Here is a 19565-nt window from a genome sequence, read left to right on the forward strand (position 1 = left end):
TCTGGATAGTATCACTACTCTGGATAGTATCACTGCTCTGGATAGTATCACTGCTCTGGATAGTATCACTGCTCTGGATAGTATCACTGCTCTGGATAGTATCACTACTCTGGATAGTATCACTACTCTGATAGTATCACTACTCTGATAGTATCACTACTCTGATAGTATCACTGTTCTGGATAGTATCACTGCTAGTATCACTGCTCTGGATAGTATCACTGCTAGTATCACTACTCTGGATAGTATCACTGCTCTGGATAGTATCACTACTAGTATCATTGCTCTGGATAGTATCACTGCTAGTATCACTACTCTGGATAGTATCACTGCTCTGGATAGTATCACTGCTCTGGATAATATCACTGCTCTTGATAGTATCACTACTAGTATCACTGCTCTGGATAGTATCACTACTCTGGATAGTATCACTGCTCTGGATAGTATCACTGCTCTGGATAGTATCACTACTCTGGATAGTATCACTGCTCTGGATAGTAATCACTACTCTAGATAGTATCACTACTAGTATCATTGCTCTGGATAGTATCACTACTCTGGATAGTATCACTGCTCTGGATAGTATCACTACTAGTATCACTGTTCTGGATAGTATCACTACTCTGGATAGTATTACTGCTCTGTCTAGTATCACTGCTCTTGATAGTATGCTTTGAAGATGGACCAGTGGATCATGATCGACTAGGAATGCCTTGGAGATGGACCAGTGGATCGTGCTCGACTAGGGATGCCTTGGAGATGGACCAGTGGATCGTGCTCGACTAGGGATGCCTTGGAGATGGACCAGTGGATCGCGATCGACTAGGGATGCCTTGGAGATGGACCAGTGGATCGTGCTCGACTAGGAATGCCTTGGAGATGGACCAGTGGATCGTGCTCGACTAGGGATGCCTTGGAGATGGACCAGTGGATCGTGCTCGACTAGGGATGCCTTGGAGATGGACCAGTGGATCGCGATCGACTAGGAATGCCTTGGAGATGGACCAGTGGATCGTGATCGACCGGTTGGTGACCACTGCTCTAGAAGGTTGAGTGAAGTTAAATCTCTTCTTCTTACACGGAACCCAAACCGGCTGCGCGTGTGCACCATCGTGCATACGTTTATTTAGCCCCCGCACACCAAACGCGATCACGACACGCAGGTTCAAATATCAAAACAAACTCTGAACCAATGACATTAATTTGGGGACAGGTCGAAAATCATTAAACATGTATGGCAATTTAGCTAGTTAGCTTGCATTTGCTAGCTAACGTTACATTTGTCCGATTTAGCTAGCTTGCTGTTGATAGCTAATTTGTCCTGGGATATAAACATTGAGTTGTTATTTTACCTGAAATGCACAAGGACCTCTACTCCGACAATTAATCCACACATAAAATGGCCAACCGAATCGTTTCTAGTCATCTCTAGAGATGGCACGTGGGTACCTGCTTCTATAAACCAATGAGGAGATGAGAGGCAGGACTTGCAGCGCGATCTGCGTCAGAAATAGAAAGGACTTCTATTTTAGATCTTGGCATCGCAGACGGTCGTTGGCGCGCGCGAGCAGTGTGGGTGTAATAATTTAATAACGTGGGTTTCTAAATGTATTTTGCCACGCTCGCGACGTGTCCGATCTGGTCAGCATGTTAGACCAGGAATTCCACGTGGGTTGTGTCCGGTCTGGTCAGCATGTTAGACCAGGAATTCCACGTGGGTTGTGTCCGGTCTGGTCAGCATGTTAGTGGGAACATTGCTCATGAAGGAAGTCGTGTTGCCCGTTACACACCGGTTTCAAGTACTGTGACCCGCACATTTAATTTGTCTTAGGAAGGCCTATAGTTTCTTCTCTAGGCTCCTTGTCTGAGAAGATAACATGCTACCTACCGTACCAGCCTATGAGAGATCCCATGGATATGATAAGCACATTGAAGTCTATTGGGCATGCATCAAATAACTATATTTAAGAAACATTTAAAACCAATAAATTATACTATAGTCCTGCTAAATTACTCACAGCATAAAAAACAGAACAGAAAAAAAATTGTTTAGAAGATGGTCCAATTGTTGATTAAGCAAACATTGGATGACTTGGTGAAGCCGTGGTAGAGACAAGCCGCGGTAGAGACAAGGCGCAGTAGAGACAAGGCGCGGTAGAGACAAGCCATCCTAGTGAATCATTTAGATTCAAATGTAGTCCACTCCGGACCAGCTAAATGTTCACATTAGCAACGTAAGGATATACAACCCCAACACAACACTCGCTGTTGTTGTTCCAAATGCATTACTATTGTCTCACGTTAATCAGGACAGTCCTGATCAACAGCAGGAGTCTGGGACAAGGTAGAACGGACGGGGGAAATCAGAGGCCAGGTGTCGGAAAGGCTCAGCTCTTCCGGGAGCGGAGACACAGAGAGAAAAGGGGGGAATCTGTCAGGTCCCAAAAGTCAATATAATTGGATTCATTATGTAAAAGTAAAGACTGATCCTAGATCGGCACTCCTACTCTAAGACGCTTTGTGAATACAGGTCCAGATAAGGCCCTAGCCCACCGGCACATAAGATACTGTAGAATAAATACTGGGGACTGAGACAGGTTGGGAGACACTATGGCCTAGTCCAATGTCACTCCTGGACAGTGAGCCAGGAAGTAGTTTACAGTACAAATAGCAAGCTGATGTTCCAGCTAGCTAGTTGATGTTCCAGCTAGCTCACCCAAAGCAGGCATTTCTCCTCCTCACTGCTCTGCAGGACTACATGATAATGATGTTGTGGCTGTAACATTTAATGGACACTAGAACTAGCTAGCTATGTCAGACATGTTCAGGAAAAGCAGCTCATAGCAAGCCAATAAAATGTATATCACTGCATTGGTTCGACATTGACATCTAGCAATCAACACAGGGCTTCTACACAGCTTCCATTTCCTTTCCTAAATCAATAAACCAACCAATCTTTACAAGAGTGGTGCCATTTTGGACAGTGCCGGTGCTGATAGGACATTGGATAACAAAACCAAACTAATGTAAGAAATATTTTATTTTTTACGTTTTCAAAATTGCATTACATATTTACAATTCTTTGATGTCATGAAAACGGTTATTCCTACAGTTGACAGCAGTAAACCTGTCTTTTTCTTGTTTCCCTTTATAACGTAAACCAACGAGGAGAAAAGAGGCAAAGTGGTATAAATCAATTTAAAAGTAGAGGTCATCCCTTGTAACATTTCCACAACAGATCAGACAGTATCATGAGTTTCACATATTACAAGAGAGGACATTGGAGGTTCCATTGAAAGAGTTGTGATTTATGCTTTGTTTTATCAAAACGTTCAACGAATTAGAATGTGATCTCAAAAAGCAAAAAATAAAATAAAAAACAATTTATTAAGAAATGCAGACAGATGCGTAGTCAAGTGAAGTAAAAGACTGAGCGAGTGCGCTCCCTCTAAGGACTCGGAAGTTGTGCACTTTGTGTTTGAAGTTGAACCAGTGAAAAGTTGAAATCCTCTGAGATGCGGTTCACTGAAGGACCGTCAGAGGAATCAGAATTCCTCCTCCGCGTTGCGGCTGCGTGAGGCCTTCAGCTGTTTGAGACGCTCCATACACTCATTGACGCTGCGTTCTCCGTGCACCTTGTTGTCACGAGTACGCACGTTCACCGTCTCGCTGGTCTTCTCCTTCTCTCCCACAACTGGACAGAAAAGAGGATTTCATTATGATTTAATGTCTTGACTGTTTAGTGATAAAACCGTAAATTGCTTCTCTGTTACGCTTTCAAGTAGAATCCCTGAGATGACTAATACAATCAATTATGGCCCGTCATTTCCAGCTGTCTATTTAACACGTGTAGTTTTCAGATCGTATTGGATCTCCCTGCTGCATGTTGCTCTGGTTGTCGTGGTCTAATAACATGTGGAAATAGACAGTCAACCTATAGAATGAGATTCATAGTCAGCTTAACATTTTTACATGTTGTTCAAGGCTCAAACTCCCATGATTCCATCTGGCAAAACCACTCCCACCATCACCGGCCGAAGCTGTAGCTCCGGCAGCCATTGTGCACTTTCTAAACAGCCTATATTTTCATATCGAATTACTTGTAAACTTCATACATTTTAATAGGCTTCCAGTGTTGTTGGATGGCTGCTTGGACAGTATTTGTCAGTTATCGTTGAACAAACCATTTCAGATGCAGCGTGTTTAGCTAGCTAGCATTGCTAACGTTACATTAGCACCAAAGACAGGCTGAGAGACTATGATTCCGTAATGATTTGCCTGTAAATTTCATAATAAATGTGTTCTTCTAACAGGCCTACGTGTTGTTAGATGGTTGTTTAGGACAGTCACTAGTTGAGGGTCCGGGACCCATGTTGGGGCCCCTGAGAGAGTATTTACTCTTATCAAACACATTGACTTGTTTCTCTTCAAATGGGTTTATAAAACAACATTTAGAGTCAACTAAGGGCCTTTTACACCGCCAGAATTCACTGTCATGTCGGGACAGCCGGTGGGACCTAAAATTGGGTGAAAAACAGTATATAGACAATTTAAATATAAAGATTCAGAGTTTACTGAGTTCCAGTTCATATAAGGAAATCATCAGTCATCAGACAAATGTTTTTCTTTCAAAAACAAGGACATTTCTAAGTGACCCCAAACTTTTGAACAGTTGTGTGTGTGTGTGTGTACGTACACACACACACCCCACCACTCAGCCCATACCCTAGACCCCACCACTCAGCCCATACCCTAGACCCCACCACTCAGCCCATACCCTAGACCCCACCACTCAGCCCATACCCTAGACCCCACCACTCAGCCCATACCCTAGACCCCACCACTCAGCCCATACCCTAGACCCCACCACTCAGCCCATACCCTAGACCCCACCACTCAGCCCATACCCTAGACCCCACCACTCAGCCCATACCCTAGACCCCACCACTCAGCCCATACCCTAGACCCCACCACTCAGCCCATACCCTAGACCCCACCACTCAGCCCAAAGCCCATACCCTAGACCCCACCACTCAGCCCAAAGCCCATACCCTAGACCCCACCACTCAGCCCAAAGCCCAAACCCTAGACCCCACCACTCAGCCCAAAGCCCAAACCCTAGACCCCACCACTCAGCCCAAACCCTAGACCCCACCACTCAGCCCATACCCTAGACCCCACCACTCAGCCCATACCCTAGACCCCACCACTCAGCCCAAAGCCCATACCCTAGACCCCACCACCACTTACCCAGGATGAAGTTGTACTGTGCCAGCTGTGCGTTGCGTATCTTCTTGTTCAGGGTGCAGCTGGCATCACAGTCTACGTCTGTCATCAGACCTCCACGGTGGAAATCATCACGGATCTTCTGAGCATAGTCATCCAGTGTGGGTCCTACAGGTACCACCATCACCTGACGAGGAGACAGCCACAGCGGCCTGGGGAGGGTATTGACATCTTATTACAGAGTTTAAGCGGTTAAAACTAACAGCTGCTTTGGATCCGGTACCAGCTCCTGAGATTTGTTTTGGGGCAACCAACGCATTTTCTTTTCAAGTGACAATTCAATTTGAAATCTACAGCCGTCGTCGTTTTGGAAATCAAACTCCAATCTTACTGATGGAAATGTCATAAGAATGTTTCTCCTGTAAAATTCTGCATACAGCAGAACTCGGCGAAACAAAAAGGCTGTACTCCCTAAAAATCTTCTCTTGAAAAACAATATTACGGCTGTTTGTCACTCTTGAGCCACCGTAGCAACATACCCACTATCACTTCCTCAAAATAAGTTGAATTCATCTAAGATAAAGCAAGTAATCTGTAATTCATTGACATTCTTGCAGAGGTCTTAGTCACGTCAAAGAATCCAATCTGTAGTTCCCACTAGGAGTAGACTAGGAGTAGACTAGGAGTAGACTAGGAGTAGACTTCGGCTGCCGAACTTTGACTTACCGTAAGAAGAAAATGTTCGCGCACGAAAATAAAATCCCGCCGATGACCAAAACAAACAAAAAAGGTCACAGGTGTGTGAACTGTTGGTTCGACTGGAACACATACAGTAACCTTAGGTGGGAAAGTATTCCTGTATGACGAAAGATGACGTTTCTGAAACGGCTGTGTTCATGTTTAGAGCAGCACAATCAGAGATCTAACCTTTTTAATTACCAGCTACAGTGGATTAGATAGTAGTAGAGACAGTATTAACAGCTACAGTAGATTAGTTAGTAGTAGAGACAGTATTAACAGCTACAGTAGATTAGATAGTAGTAGAGACAGTATTACCAGCTACAGTAGATTAGATAGTAGTAGAGACAGTATTAACAGCTACAGTAGATTAGATAGTAGTAGAGACAGTATTACCAGCTACAGTAGATTAGATAGTATTACCAGCTACAGTAGATTAGATAGTATTACCAGCTACAGTAGATTAGATAGTAGTAGAGACAGTATTACCAGCTACAGTAGATTAGATAGTATTACCAGCTACAGTAGATTAGATAGTATTACCAGCTACAGTAGATTAGATAGTATTACCAGCTACAGTAGATTAGATAGTAGTAGAGACAGTATTAACAGCTACAGTAGATTAGATAGTAGTAGAGACAGTATTACCAGCTACAGTAGATTAGATAGTATTACCAGCTACAGTAGATTAGATAGTATTACCAGCTACAGTAGATTAGATAGTAGTAGAGACAGTATTACCAGCTACAGTAGATTAGATAGTATTACCAGCTACAGTAGATTAGATAGTATTACCAGCTACAGTAGATTAGATAGTATTACCAGCTACAGTAGATTAGATAGTATTACCAGCTACAGTAGATTATATAGTATTAACAGCTACAGTAGATTAGATAGTAGTAGAGACAGTATTACCAGCTACAGTAGATTAGATAGTAGTAGAGACAGTATTACCAGCTACAGTAGATTAGATAGTAGTAGAGACAGTATTACCAGCTACAGTAGATTAGATAGTAGTAGAGACAGTATTACCAGCTACAGTAGATTAGATAGTAGTAGAGACAGTATTACCAGCTACAGTAGATTAGATAGTAGTAGAGACAGTATTACCAGCTACAGTAGATTAGATAGTAGTAGAGACAGTATTAACAGCTACAGTAGATTAGATAGTAGTAGAGACAGTATTACCAGCTACAGTAGATTAGATATTAGTAGAGACAGCATTACCAGCTACAGTAGATTAGATAGTAGTAGAGACAGTATTAACAGCTACAGTAGATTAGATAGTAGTAGAGACAGCATTACCAGCTACAGTAGATTAGATAGTAGTAGAGACAGTATTACCAGCTACAGTAGATTAGATAGTATTACCAGCTACAGTAGATTAGATAGTATTAACAGCTACAGTAGATTAGATAGTAGTAGAGACAGTATTACCAGCTACAGTAGATTAGATAGTAGTAGAGACAGTATTACCAGCTACAGTAGATTAGATAGTAGTAGAGACAGTATTAACAGCTACAGTAGATTAGATAGTAGTAGAGACAGCATTACCAGCTACAGTAGATTAGATATTAGTAGAGACAGTATTACCAGCTACAGTAGATTAGATATTAGTAGAGACAGTATTAACAGCTACAGTAGATTAGATAGTATTACCAGCTACAGTAGATTAGATAGTAGTACCAGCTACAGTAGATTAGATAGTAGTACCAGCTACAGTAGATTAGATAGTAGTACCAGCTACAGTAGATTAGATAGTAGTACCAGCTACAGTAGATTAGATAGTATTACCAGCTACAGTAGATTAGATAGTATTACCAGCTACAGTAGATTAGATAGTAGTACCAGCTACAGTAGATTAGATATTAGTAGAGACAGTATTACCAGCTACAGTAGATTAGATATTAGTAGAGACAGTATTACCAGCTACAGTAGATTAGATAGTATTACCAGCTACAGTAGATTAGATAGTAGTAGAGACAGTATTACCAGCTACAGTAGATTAGATAGTAGTAGAGACAGTATTAACAGCTACAGTAGATTAGATAGTAGTAGAGACAGTATTACCAGCTACAGTAGATTAGATAGTAGTAGAGACAGTATTAACAGCTACAGTAGATTAGATAGTATTAGAGACAGTATTACCAGCTACAGTAGATTAGATAGTAGTAGAGACAGTATTACCAGCTACAGTAGATTAGATAGTAGTAGAGACAGTATTACCAGCTACAGTAGATTAGATAGTAGTAGAGACAGTATTACCAGCTACAGTAGATTAGATAGTAGTAGAGACAGTATTAACAGCTACAGTGGATTAGATAGTAGTAGAGACAGTATTAACAGCTACAGTAGATTAGATATTAGTAGATATTAGTAGAGACAGTATTAACAGCTACAGTAGATTAGATAGTAGTAGAGACAGTATTACCAGCTACAGTAGATTAGATAGTAGTAGAGACAGTATTACCAGCTACAGTAGATTAGATAGTAGTAGAGACAGTATTAACAGCTACAGTGGATTAGATAGTAGTAGAGACAGTATTACCAGCTACAGTGGATTAGATAGTAGTAGAGACAGTATTAACAGCTACAGTGGATTAGATAGTAGTAGAGACAGTATTACCAGCTACAGTAGATTAGATATTAGTAGAGACAGCATTACCAGCTAGAGTAGATTAGATAGTAGTAGAGACAGTATTACCAGCTACAGTAGATTAGATATTAGTAGAGACAGCATTACCAGCTACAGTAGATTAGATATTAGTAGAGACAGTATTACCAGCTACAGTAGATTAGATATTAGTAGATATTAGTAGAGACAGTATTAACAGCTACAGTAGATTAGATAGTAGTAGAGACAGTATTAACAGCTACAGTGGATTAGATAGTAGTAGAGACAGTATTACCAGCTACAGTGGATTAGATAGTAGTAGAGACAGTATTAACAGCTACAGTAGATTAGATAGTAGTAGAGACAGTATTAACAGCTACAGTAGATTAGATAGTAGTAGAGACAGTATTACCAGCTACAGTAGATTAGATAGTAGTAGAGACAGTATTACCAGCTACAGTAGATTAGATAGTAGTAGAGACAGTATTAACAGCTACAGTAGATTAGATAGTAGTAGAGACAGTATTACCAGCTACAGTAGATTAGATAGTAGTAGAGACAGTATTACCAGCTACAGTAGATTAGATAGTAGTAGAGACAGTATTAACAGCTACAGTAGATTAGATAGTATTACCAGCTACAGTAGATTAGATAGTAGTAGAGACAGTATTACCAGCTACAGTAGATTAGATAGTAGTAGAGACAGTATTAACAGCTACAGTAGATTAGATAGTAGTAGAGACAGTATTACCAGCTACAGTAGATTAGATAGTAGTAGAGACAGTATTACCAGCTACAGTGGATTAGATATTAGTAGAGACAGTATTAACAGCTACAGTATATTAGATAGTAGTAGAGACAGTATTAACAGCTACAGTAGATTAGATAGTAGTAGAGACAGTATTACCAGCTACAGTAGATTAGATAGTAGTAGAGACAGTATTACCAGCTACAGTAGATTAGATAGTAGTAGAGACAGTATTAACAGCTACAGTAGATTAGATAGTAGTAGAGACAGTATTAACAGCTACAGTAGATTAGATAGTAGTAGAGACAGTATTAACAGCTACAGTAGATTAGATAGTAGACAGTATTAACAGCTACAGTAGATTAGATAGTAGTAGATATTAGTAGAGACAGTATTACCAGCTACAGTAGATTAGATAGTAGTAGTATCAGTACTAATATAGCCCCTTACCATTTCCCTCCGTAGTTCTCAGTGAGGATAGCGATCATCCTCTCTACTGATCCCAGGATGGCTCTGTGGATGATGACTGGCCTCTGCTTATCGTCTCCATCATGGCTACACACACACACACACACACAATTCCATCAGACACATCTAGCACAAAAATAAGTCCTCAAAATGAGCTTTAGTTCCACACAGTGACCCCGTTCTCCCCATTTCTTGCCAGTTGACAAACCAACTACAGAAGACCATTAGAAAAAGTGTGACCAATCACGATGCTGCTCTGTCAACAAACTCCTGTCTAGCAACCAATCGCAAACTGTGTTACAGAGATGTCAGAGGAAGTGTTACCTGACAAAGGTGAGGTTGAAGCGGATTGGTAGCTGGAAGTCCAGCTGGATGGTGGCACACTGGTGGTATCGACCAATAGCATCCTTGATCTGGATGTCAATCTACAACCGGGTACCACACACAGCATGGCGTCACTACCGCTTGGCGTATAAGCAATGTTTCCATTCCTCCATGATGAGTTATAGGAGACGCCATATTCCCTTTCCATCCTTATAACGTTCAATACAACATGACAACATGGGTCGGTCTTACCTTCGGTCCGTAGAAGGCCCCGTCTCCAGGGTTGAGGACCCACTTCTCGCCAAACTCATTCAGACTGTTCTCCAGTTGCTGCAATCACACAGGAGAGAACAGAGTTTGGAGGTTTGCTAAATGACCAACTTACATTTTTCATTTAGCAGAGACTCTTATCCATAACAACCACATATCACCAGTATATAACAGTATACGCTTAACTTTACATTAACCCTTCATAAACAACTCAGTACATCGCCGGGGCTGAGCTCTCTGCCATCCAGCCCTATTTATCAGAGGGTAGTGAGGACAACCCAGGATATCCCTGGGGCTGAGCTCTCTGCCATCCAGCCCTATTTATCAGAGGGTAGTGAGGACAACCCAGGATATCACTGGGGCTGAGCTCCCTGCCATCCAGCCCTATTTATCAGAGGGTAGTGAGGACAATCCAGGATATCCCTGGGGCTGAGCTCCCTGCCATCCAGCCCTATTTATCAGAGGGTAGTGAGGACAACCCAGGATATCACTGGGGCTGAGCTCCCTGCCATCCAGCCCTATTTATCAGAGGGTAGTGAGGACAACCCAGGATATCCCTGGGGCTGAGCTCCCTGCCATCCAGCCCTATTTATCAGAGGGTAGTGAGGACAACCCAGGATATCAATGGGGCTGAGCTCCCTGCCATCCAGCCCTATTTATCAGAGGGTAGTGAGGACAACCCAGGATATCCCTGGGGCTGAGCTCTCTGCCATCCAGCCCTATTTATCAGAGGGTAGTGAGGACAACCCAGGATATCCCTGGGGCTGAGCTCCCTGCCATCCAGCCCTATTTATCAGAGGGTAGTGAGGACAACCCAGGATATCCCTGGGGCTGAGCTCTCTGCCATCCAGCCCTATTTATCAGAGGGTACAGACAAACTGAACAAGTTCCACAGACATGTGACTAACAAATGGAATGTGTCCCTGAACAAAGGGGGGGTCAAAAGTAACAGTCAGCATCTGGTGTGGCCACCAGCTGCATTAAAAACTGCAGCGCATCTCCTCATCTTGAACTGCACCAGATTTACCAGTTCTTGCTGTGAGATGTTACCCCACTCTTCCACCAAGGCACCTGCAAGTTCCCGGACATTTCTGGGGGGGGGGCCCTAGCCCTCAACCTCCGATCCAACAGGTCCCAGACGTGCTCAATGGGATTGAGATCCGGGCTCTTCGCTGGCCATGGCAGAACACTGACATTCCTGTCTTGCAGGAAATCACACACAGAATGAGCAGTATGGCTGGTGGCATTGTCATGTCAGGATGAGCCTGCAGGAAGGGTACCACATGAGGGAGAAGGATCTCTTTCCTGTAACGCACAGTGTGGAGATTGCCAGCAATGACAACAAGCTCAGTCCGATGATGCTGTGACACACCGCCCCAGATCATGACGGACCCTCCACCTCGATCCCGCTGCAGAGTACAGGCCTTGGTGTAACGCTCATTCCGTCGACGAAAAACGTGAATCCGACCATCACCCCTGGTGAGACAAAACCGCGATCCGTCAGTGAAGAGCACTTTTTGCCAGTCCTGTCTGGTCCAGCGACGGTGGGTTAGTGCCCATAGGTGGGATTGTTGCCGGTGATGTCTGGTGAGGACCTGCCTAACAGGCCTACAAGCCCTCAGTCCAGCCTCTCTCAGCCTATTGCGGACAGTCTGAGCACTGATGGAGGGATTGTGCGTTCCTGGTGTAACTCGGGCAGTTGTTGTTGTTGCCATCCTGTACCTGTCCCGCAGGTGTGATGTTTGGATGTCCTGATCCTGTGCAGGTGTTGTTACACGTGGTCTGCCACTGTGAGGACGATCAGCTGTCCATCCTGTAGCGCTGTCTTAGGCGTCTCAGTACGGACATTGAAATGTATTGCCCTGGCCACATCTGCAGTCCTCATACCTCCTTGCAGCATGCCTAATGCATGTTCACGCAGATGAGCAGGGACCCTGGGCATCTTTCTTCTGGTGTTTTTCAGTCAGGACACTAAAGAAGCCTACTAAGTTTTCATAACTGTATTTTTATTTTTTGGTTTTGTAGTTTTCTATTCAATGCCATTACAGTATTCATTGACTTAGGACTCAATCTGCAGTTCCTATGCCTTCCACTAGATGTCCACAGTCTTTAGAAATTGTTTCAGGCTTGTATTCTTATGAATGAGGGAGTAAGACCAGTCTGAATGTGTGGACCCTGACGTGTCACAGAGCTTTTCCAAATCCAGACCTCCATGGGTTGATAAATTTGATTTCCATTGATAATTTGTGTGATGATGTTGTCAGCACATTCAACTAAGTAAAGAAAAAAGTATTTACCTTGTGACTAGGGGGCAGTATTTTCATTTTTGGAAAAATAACATTCCTGTAGTAAACGGGATATTTTATCAGGACAAGATGCTAGAATATGCATATAATTGACAGCTTAGGATAGAAAACACTCTAAAGTTTCCAAAACTGTAAAGATATTGTCTGTGAGTATAACAGAACTGATGTTGCAGCTGAAAGCCTGAGAAAAATCCAATCCGGAAGTGCCCCATGTTTTGAAAGCTCTGCGTTCCAATGAGTCCCTATTGAGCAGTGAATGGGCTATCAACCAGATTACTCTTTCTCCGTATTCCCAAAGGTGTCTACAGCATTGTGACGTAGTTTTACGCATTTATGTTGAAGAATACCCGTAAGCGGCTACATTGCGCAACTAGGTCACCTGATGGCTCCCAGAGTGATTATCGCGTAAAATACAGAGGTAGCCATTATTCCAATCGGTCCTACTGAAAAACCAATTGTCCCGGTGGATATATTAATCAAATAGATATTTGAAAAACACCTTGAGGATTGATTATAAACAACGTTTGCCATGTTTCTGTCGATATTAGGGAGCTAATTTTGAATATTTTTCAGCGTTTTCGTGACTGCAATTTCCGGGCGATTTCTCAGCCAAACGTGAAGAACAAACGGAGCTATTTCGCCTACAAAAATTATATTTTTGGAAAAAAGGAACATTGGCTATCTAACTGGGAGTCTTGTGAGTGAAAACATCCGAAGTTCATCAAAGGTAAACTATTTAATTTGATTGCTTTTCTGATTTGTGACCAAGTTAGCTGCTGCTAGCTGGACAAAATGCTATGCTAGGCTATCGATAAACTTACACAAATGCTTGTCTAGCTTTGGCTGTAAAGCATATTTTCAAAATCTGAGATGACAGGTTGATTAACAAAGGACTAAGCTGTGTCTCAATATTCACTTGTGATTTCATGAATAGGAATATTTTCTAGGAATATTTCTGTATATATTGATCTGACCCTGTATATAGTATTATTAACTGACCCTGTATATAGTATGATATTAACTGACCCTGTATATAGTATGGTATTAACTGACCCTGTATATAGTATGGTATTAATCTGACCCTGTATATAGTATTAACTGACCCTGTATATAGTATGATATTAACCTGACCCTGTATATAGTATGATATTAACCTGACCCTGTATATAGTATGGTATTAATCTGACCCTGTATATAGTGTGGTATTAACCTGACCCTGTATATAGTATGATATTAACTGACCCTGTATATAGTATGGTATTAACTGACCCTGTATATAGTATGGTATTAACTGACCCTGTATATAGTATGGTATTAATCTGACCCTGTATATAGTATTAACTGACCCTGTATATAGTATGGTATTAACTGACCCTGTATATAGTATGGTATTAACTGACCCTGTATATAGTATGGTATTAACTGACCCTGTATATAGTATGGTATTAATCTGACCCTGTATATAGTATTAACTGACCCTGTATATAGTATGATATTAACTGACCCTGTATATAGTATGGTATTAACTGACCCAGTATATAGTATGGTATTAACTGACCCTGTATATAGTATGGTATTAACTGACCCTGTATATAGTATGGTATTAACTGACCCTGTATATAGTATTGTATTAACTGACCCTGTATATAGTATGGTATTAACTGACCCTGTATATAGTATGGTATTAACTGACCCTGTATATAGTATGGTATTAACTGACCCTGTATATAGTATGGTATTAACTGACCCTGTATATAGTATGGTATTAACTGACCCTGTATATAGTATTGTATTAACTGACCCTGTATATAGTATGGTATTTAACTGACCCTGTATATAGTATGGTATTAACTGACCCTGTATATAGTATGGTATTAACTGACCCTGTATATAGTATGGTATTATTTCACCCTGTATATAGTATGGTATTAACTGACCCTGTATATAGTATGGTATTAACTGACCCTGTATATAGTATGGTATTAACTGACCCTGTATATAGTATGGTATTAACTGACCCTGTATATAGTATGGTATTTAACTGACCCTGTATATAGTATGGTATTAACTGACCCTGTATATAGTATGGTATTAACTGACCCTGTATATAGTATGGTATTAACTGACCCTGTATATAGTATGGTATTAACTGACCCTGTATATAGTATGGTATTAACTGACCCTGTATATAGTATGGTATTATCTGACCCTGTATATAGTATGGTATTAACTAACCCTGTATATAGTATGGTATTAACCTGACCCTGTATATAGTATGGTATTAACTGACCCTGTATATAGTATGGTATTAACTGACCCTGTATATAGTATGGTATTATTTCACCCTGTATATAGTATGGTATTAACTGACCCTGTATATAGTATGGTATTAACTGACCCTGTATATAGTATGGTATTATTTCACCCTGTATATAGTATGGTATTAACTGACCCTGTATATAGTATGGTATTAACTGACCCTGTATATAGTATGGTATTGACTGACCCTGTATATAGTATGGTATTGACTGACCCTGTATATAGTATGGTATTAACTGACCCTGTATATAGTATGGTATTAACTGACCCTGTATATAGTATGGTATTATTTCACCCTGTATATAGTATGGTATTAACTGACCCTGTATATAGTATGGTATTGACTGACCCTGTATATAGTATGGTATTGACTGACCCTGTATATAGTATGGTATTAACTGACCCTGTATATAGTATGGTATTAACTGACCCTGTATATAGTATGGTATTATTTCACCCTGTATATAGTATGGTATTGACTGACCCTGTATATAGTATGGTATTGACTGACCCTGTATATAGTATGGTATTAACTGACCCTGTATATAGTATGGTATTAACTGACCCTGTATATAGTATGGTATTAACCTGACCCTGTATATAGTATGGTATTATTTCACCCTGTATATAGTATGGTATTATTTCACCCTGTATATAGTATGGTATTATTTCACCCTGTATATAGTATGGTATTATTTCACCCTGTATATAGTATGGTATTATTTCACCCTGTATATAGTATGGTATTAACTGACCCTGTATATAGTATGGTATTAACTGACCCTGTATATAGTATGGTATTATTTCACCCTGTATATAGTATGGTATTAACTGACCCTGTATATAGTATGGTATTAACTGACCCTGTATATAGTATGGTATTAACTGACCCTGTATATAGTATGGTATTATTTCACCCTGTATATAGTATGGTATTAACTGACCCTGTATATAGTATGGTATTTAACTGACCCTGTATATAGTATGGTATTAACTGACCCTGTATATAGTATGGTATTAACTGACCCTGTATATAGTATGGTATTAACTGACCCTGTATATAGTATGGTATTAACTGACCCTGTATATAGTATGGTATTAACTGACCCTGTATATAGTATGGTATTAACTGACCCTGTATATAGTATGGTATTTAACTGACCCTGTATATAGTATGGTATTAACTGACCCTGTATATAGTATGGTATTAACTGACCCTGTATATAGTATGGTATTAACTGACCCTGTATATAGTATGGTATTAACTGACCCTGTATATAGTATGGTATTATCTGACCCTGTATATAGTATGGTATTAACTGACCCTGTATATAGTATGGTATTAACTGACCCTGTATATAGTATGGTATTAACTGACCCTGTATATAGTATGGTATTTAACTGACCCTGTATATAGTATGGTATTAACTGACCCTGTATATAGTATGGTATTAACTGACCCTGTATATAGTATGGTATTAACTGACCCTGTATATAGTATGGTATTAACTGACCCTGTATATAGTATGGTATTAACTGACCCTGTATATAGTATGGTATTATCTGACCCTGTATATAGTATGGTATTAACTGACCCTGTATATAGTATGGTGTTAACTGACCCTGTATATAGTATGGTATTAACTGACCCTGTATATAGTATGGTATTATTTCACCCTGTATATAGTATGGTATTGACTGACCCTGCATATAGTATGGTATTAACTGACCCTGTATATAGTATGGTATTAACTGACCCTGTATATAGTATGGTATTAACTGACCCTGTATATAGTATGGTATTATTTCACCCTGTATATAGTATGGTATTAACTGACCCTGTATATAGTATGGTATTAACTGACCCTGTATATAGTATGGTATTAACTGACCCTGTATATAGTATGGTATTAACTGACCCTGTATATAGTATGGTATTGACTGACCCTGTATATAGTATGGTATTAACTGACCCTGTATATAGTATGGTATTATTTCACCCTGTATATAGTATGGTATTAACTGACCCTGTATATAGTATGGTATTAACTGACCCTGTATATAGTATGGTATTAACTGACCCTGTATATAGTATGGTATTAACTGACCCTGTATATAGTATGGTATTAACTGACCCTGTATATAGTATGGTATTAACTGACCCTGTATATAGTATGGTATTAACTGACCCTGTATATAGTATGGTATTATTTCACCCTGTATATAGTATGGTATTAACTGACCCTGTATATAGTATGGTATTATTTCACCCTGTATATAGTATGGTATTAACTGACCCTGTATATAGTATGGTATTAACTGACCCTGTATATAGTATGGTATTAACTGACCCTGTATATAGTATGGTATTAACTGACCCTGTATATAGTATGGTATTATTTCACCCTGTATATAGTATGGTATTAACTGACCCTGTATATAGTATGGTATTAACTGACCCTGTATATAGTATGGTATTAACTGACCCTGTATATAGTATGGTATTAACTGACCCTGTATATAGTATGGTATTAACTGACCCTGTATATAGTATGGTATTAACTGACCCTGTATATAGTATGGTATTAACTGACCCTGTATATAGTATGGTATTAACTGACCCTGTATATAGTATGGTATTAAACTGACCCTGTATATAGTATGGTATTAACTGACCCTGTATATAGTATGGTATTAACTGACCCTGTATATAGTATGGTATTAACTGACCCTGTATATAGTATGGCACTGAACTGACCCTGTATATAGCATGGTATTAACTGACCCTGTATAAAGTATGGTATTAACTGACCCTGTATATAGTATGGTATTAACTGACCCTGTATATAGTATGGTATTAACTGACCCTGTATGTAGTATGGTATTAACTGACCCTGTATATAGTATGGTATTGACTGACCCTGTATATAGTATTAACTGACCCTGTATATAGTATGGTATTAACTGACCCTGTATATAGTATGGTATTAACTGACCCTGTATATAGTATGGTATTAACTGACCCTGTATATAGTATGGTATTAACTGACCCTGTATATAGTATGGTATTAACTGACCCTGTATATAGTATGGTATTAACTGACCCTGTATATAGTATGGTATTATCTGACCCTGTATATAGTATGGTATTAACTGACCCTGTATATAGTATGGTATTAACTGACCCTGTATATAGTATGGTATTAACTGACCCTGTATATAGTATGGTATTAACTGACCCTGTATATAGTATGGTATTAACTGACCCTGTATATAGTATGGTATTAACTGACCCTGTATATAGTATGGTATTAACTGACCCTGTATATAGTATGGTATTAACTGACCCTGTATATAGTATGGTATTAACCTGACCCTGTATATAGTATGGTATTAACTGACCCTGTATATAGTATGGTATTAACTGACCCTGTATATAGTATGGTATTAACTGACCCTGTATAGTATGGTATTAACTGACCCTGTATATAGTATTGTATTAACTGACCCTGTATATAGTATGGTATTAACTGACCCTGTATATAGTATGGTATTTAACTGACCCTGTATATAGTATGGTATTAACTGACCCTGTATATAGTATGGTATTAACTGACCCTGTATATAGTATGGTATTATTTCACCCTGTATATAGTATGGTATTATTTCACCCTGTATATAGTATGGTATTAACTGACCCTGTATATAGTATGGTATTATTTCACCCTGTATATAGTATGGTATTAACTGACCCTGTATATAGTATTGTATTAACTGACCCTGTATATAGTATGGTATTTAACTGACCCTGTATATAGTATGGTATTAACTGACCCTGTATATAGTATGGTATTATTTCACCCTGTATATAGTATGGTATTATTTCACCCTGTATATAGTATGGTATTAACTGACCCTGTATATAGTATGGTATTAACTGACCCTGTATATAGTATGGTATTAACTGATCCTGTATATAGTATGGTATTATTTCACCCTGTATATAGTATGGTATTAACTGACCCTGTATATAGTATGGTATTAACTGACCCTGTATATAGTATGGTATTAACTGACCCTGTATATAGTATGGTATTAACTGACCCTGTATATAGTATGGTATTAACTGACCCTGTATATAGTATGGTATTAACTGACCCTGTATATAGTATGGTATTAACTGACCCTGTATATAGTATGGTATTAACTGACCCTGTATATAGTATGGTATTAACTGACCCTGTATATAGTATGGTATTAACTGACCCTGTATATAGTATGGTATTAACTGACCCTGTATATAGTATGGTATTAATCTGACCCTGTATATAGTATTAACTGACCCTGTATATAGTATGGTATTAACTGACCCTGTATATAGTATGGTATTAACTGACCCTGTATATAGTATGGTATTAACTGACCCTGTATATAGTATGGTACTAACTAACCCTGTATATAGTATGGTATTAACTGACCCTGTATATAGTATGGTATTAACTGACCCTGTATATAGTATGGTATTAACTGACCCTGTATATAGTATGGTATT

General features: G+C 39.6%; 1 protein-coding gene across 1 annotated transcript in view; it reads right to left on the reverse strand.

The window, feature by feature from the left end:
* Window positions 1-3022: 3022 nt before the first annotated feature.
* The window catches only part of tars1 (threonyl-tRNA synthetase 1), a 39552-nt gene continuing 23009 nt past the window's right edge, over window positions 3023-19565 (reverse strand). Inside the window, exons 14-18 of the mRNA XM_036979181.2 lie at window positions 10371-10448; window positions 10119-10219; window positions 9777-9881; window positions 5251-5438; window positions 3023-3694 (exon numbers count right to left, since the gene is read on the reverse strand). Of these exons, the coding sequence (XP_036835076.2) occupies window positions 3546-3694; window positions 5251-5438; window positions 9777-9881; window positions 10119-10219; window positions 10371-10448 (621 nt within the window). The 3' untranslated portion in view covers window positions 3023-3545. The remainder of the gene's footprint in view (window positions 3695-5250; window positions 5439-9776; window positions 9882-10118; window positions 10220-10370; window positions 10449-19565) is intronic.

This window comes from Oncorhynchus mykiss, chromosome 6, assembly GCF_057628025.1.
Source record: "Oncorhynchus mykiss isolate SJ-2025 chromosome 6, ASM5762802v1, whole genome shotgun sequence".
Lineage (NCBI taxonomy): Eukaryota > Metazoa > Chordata > Actinopteri > Salmoniformes > Salmonidae > Oncorhynchus > Oncorhynchus mykiss.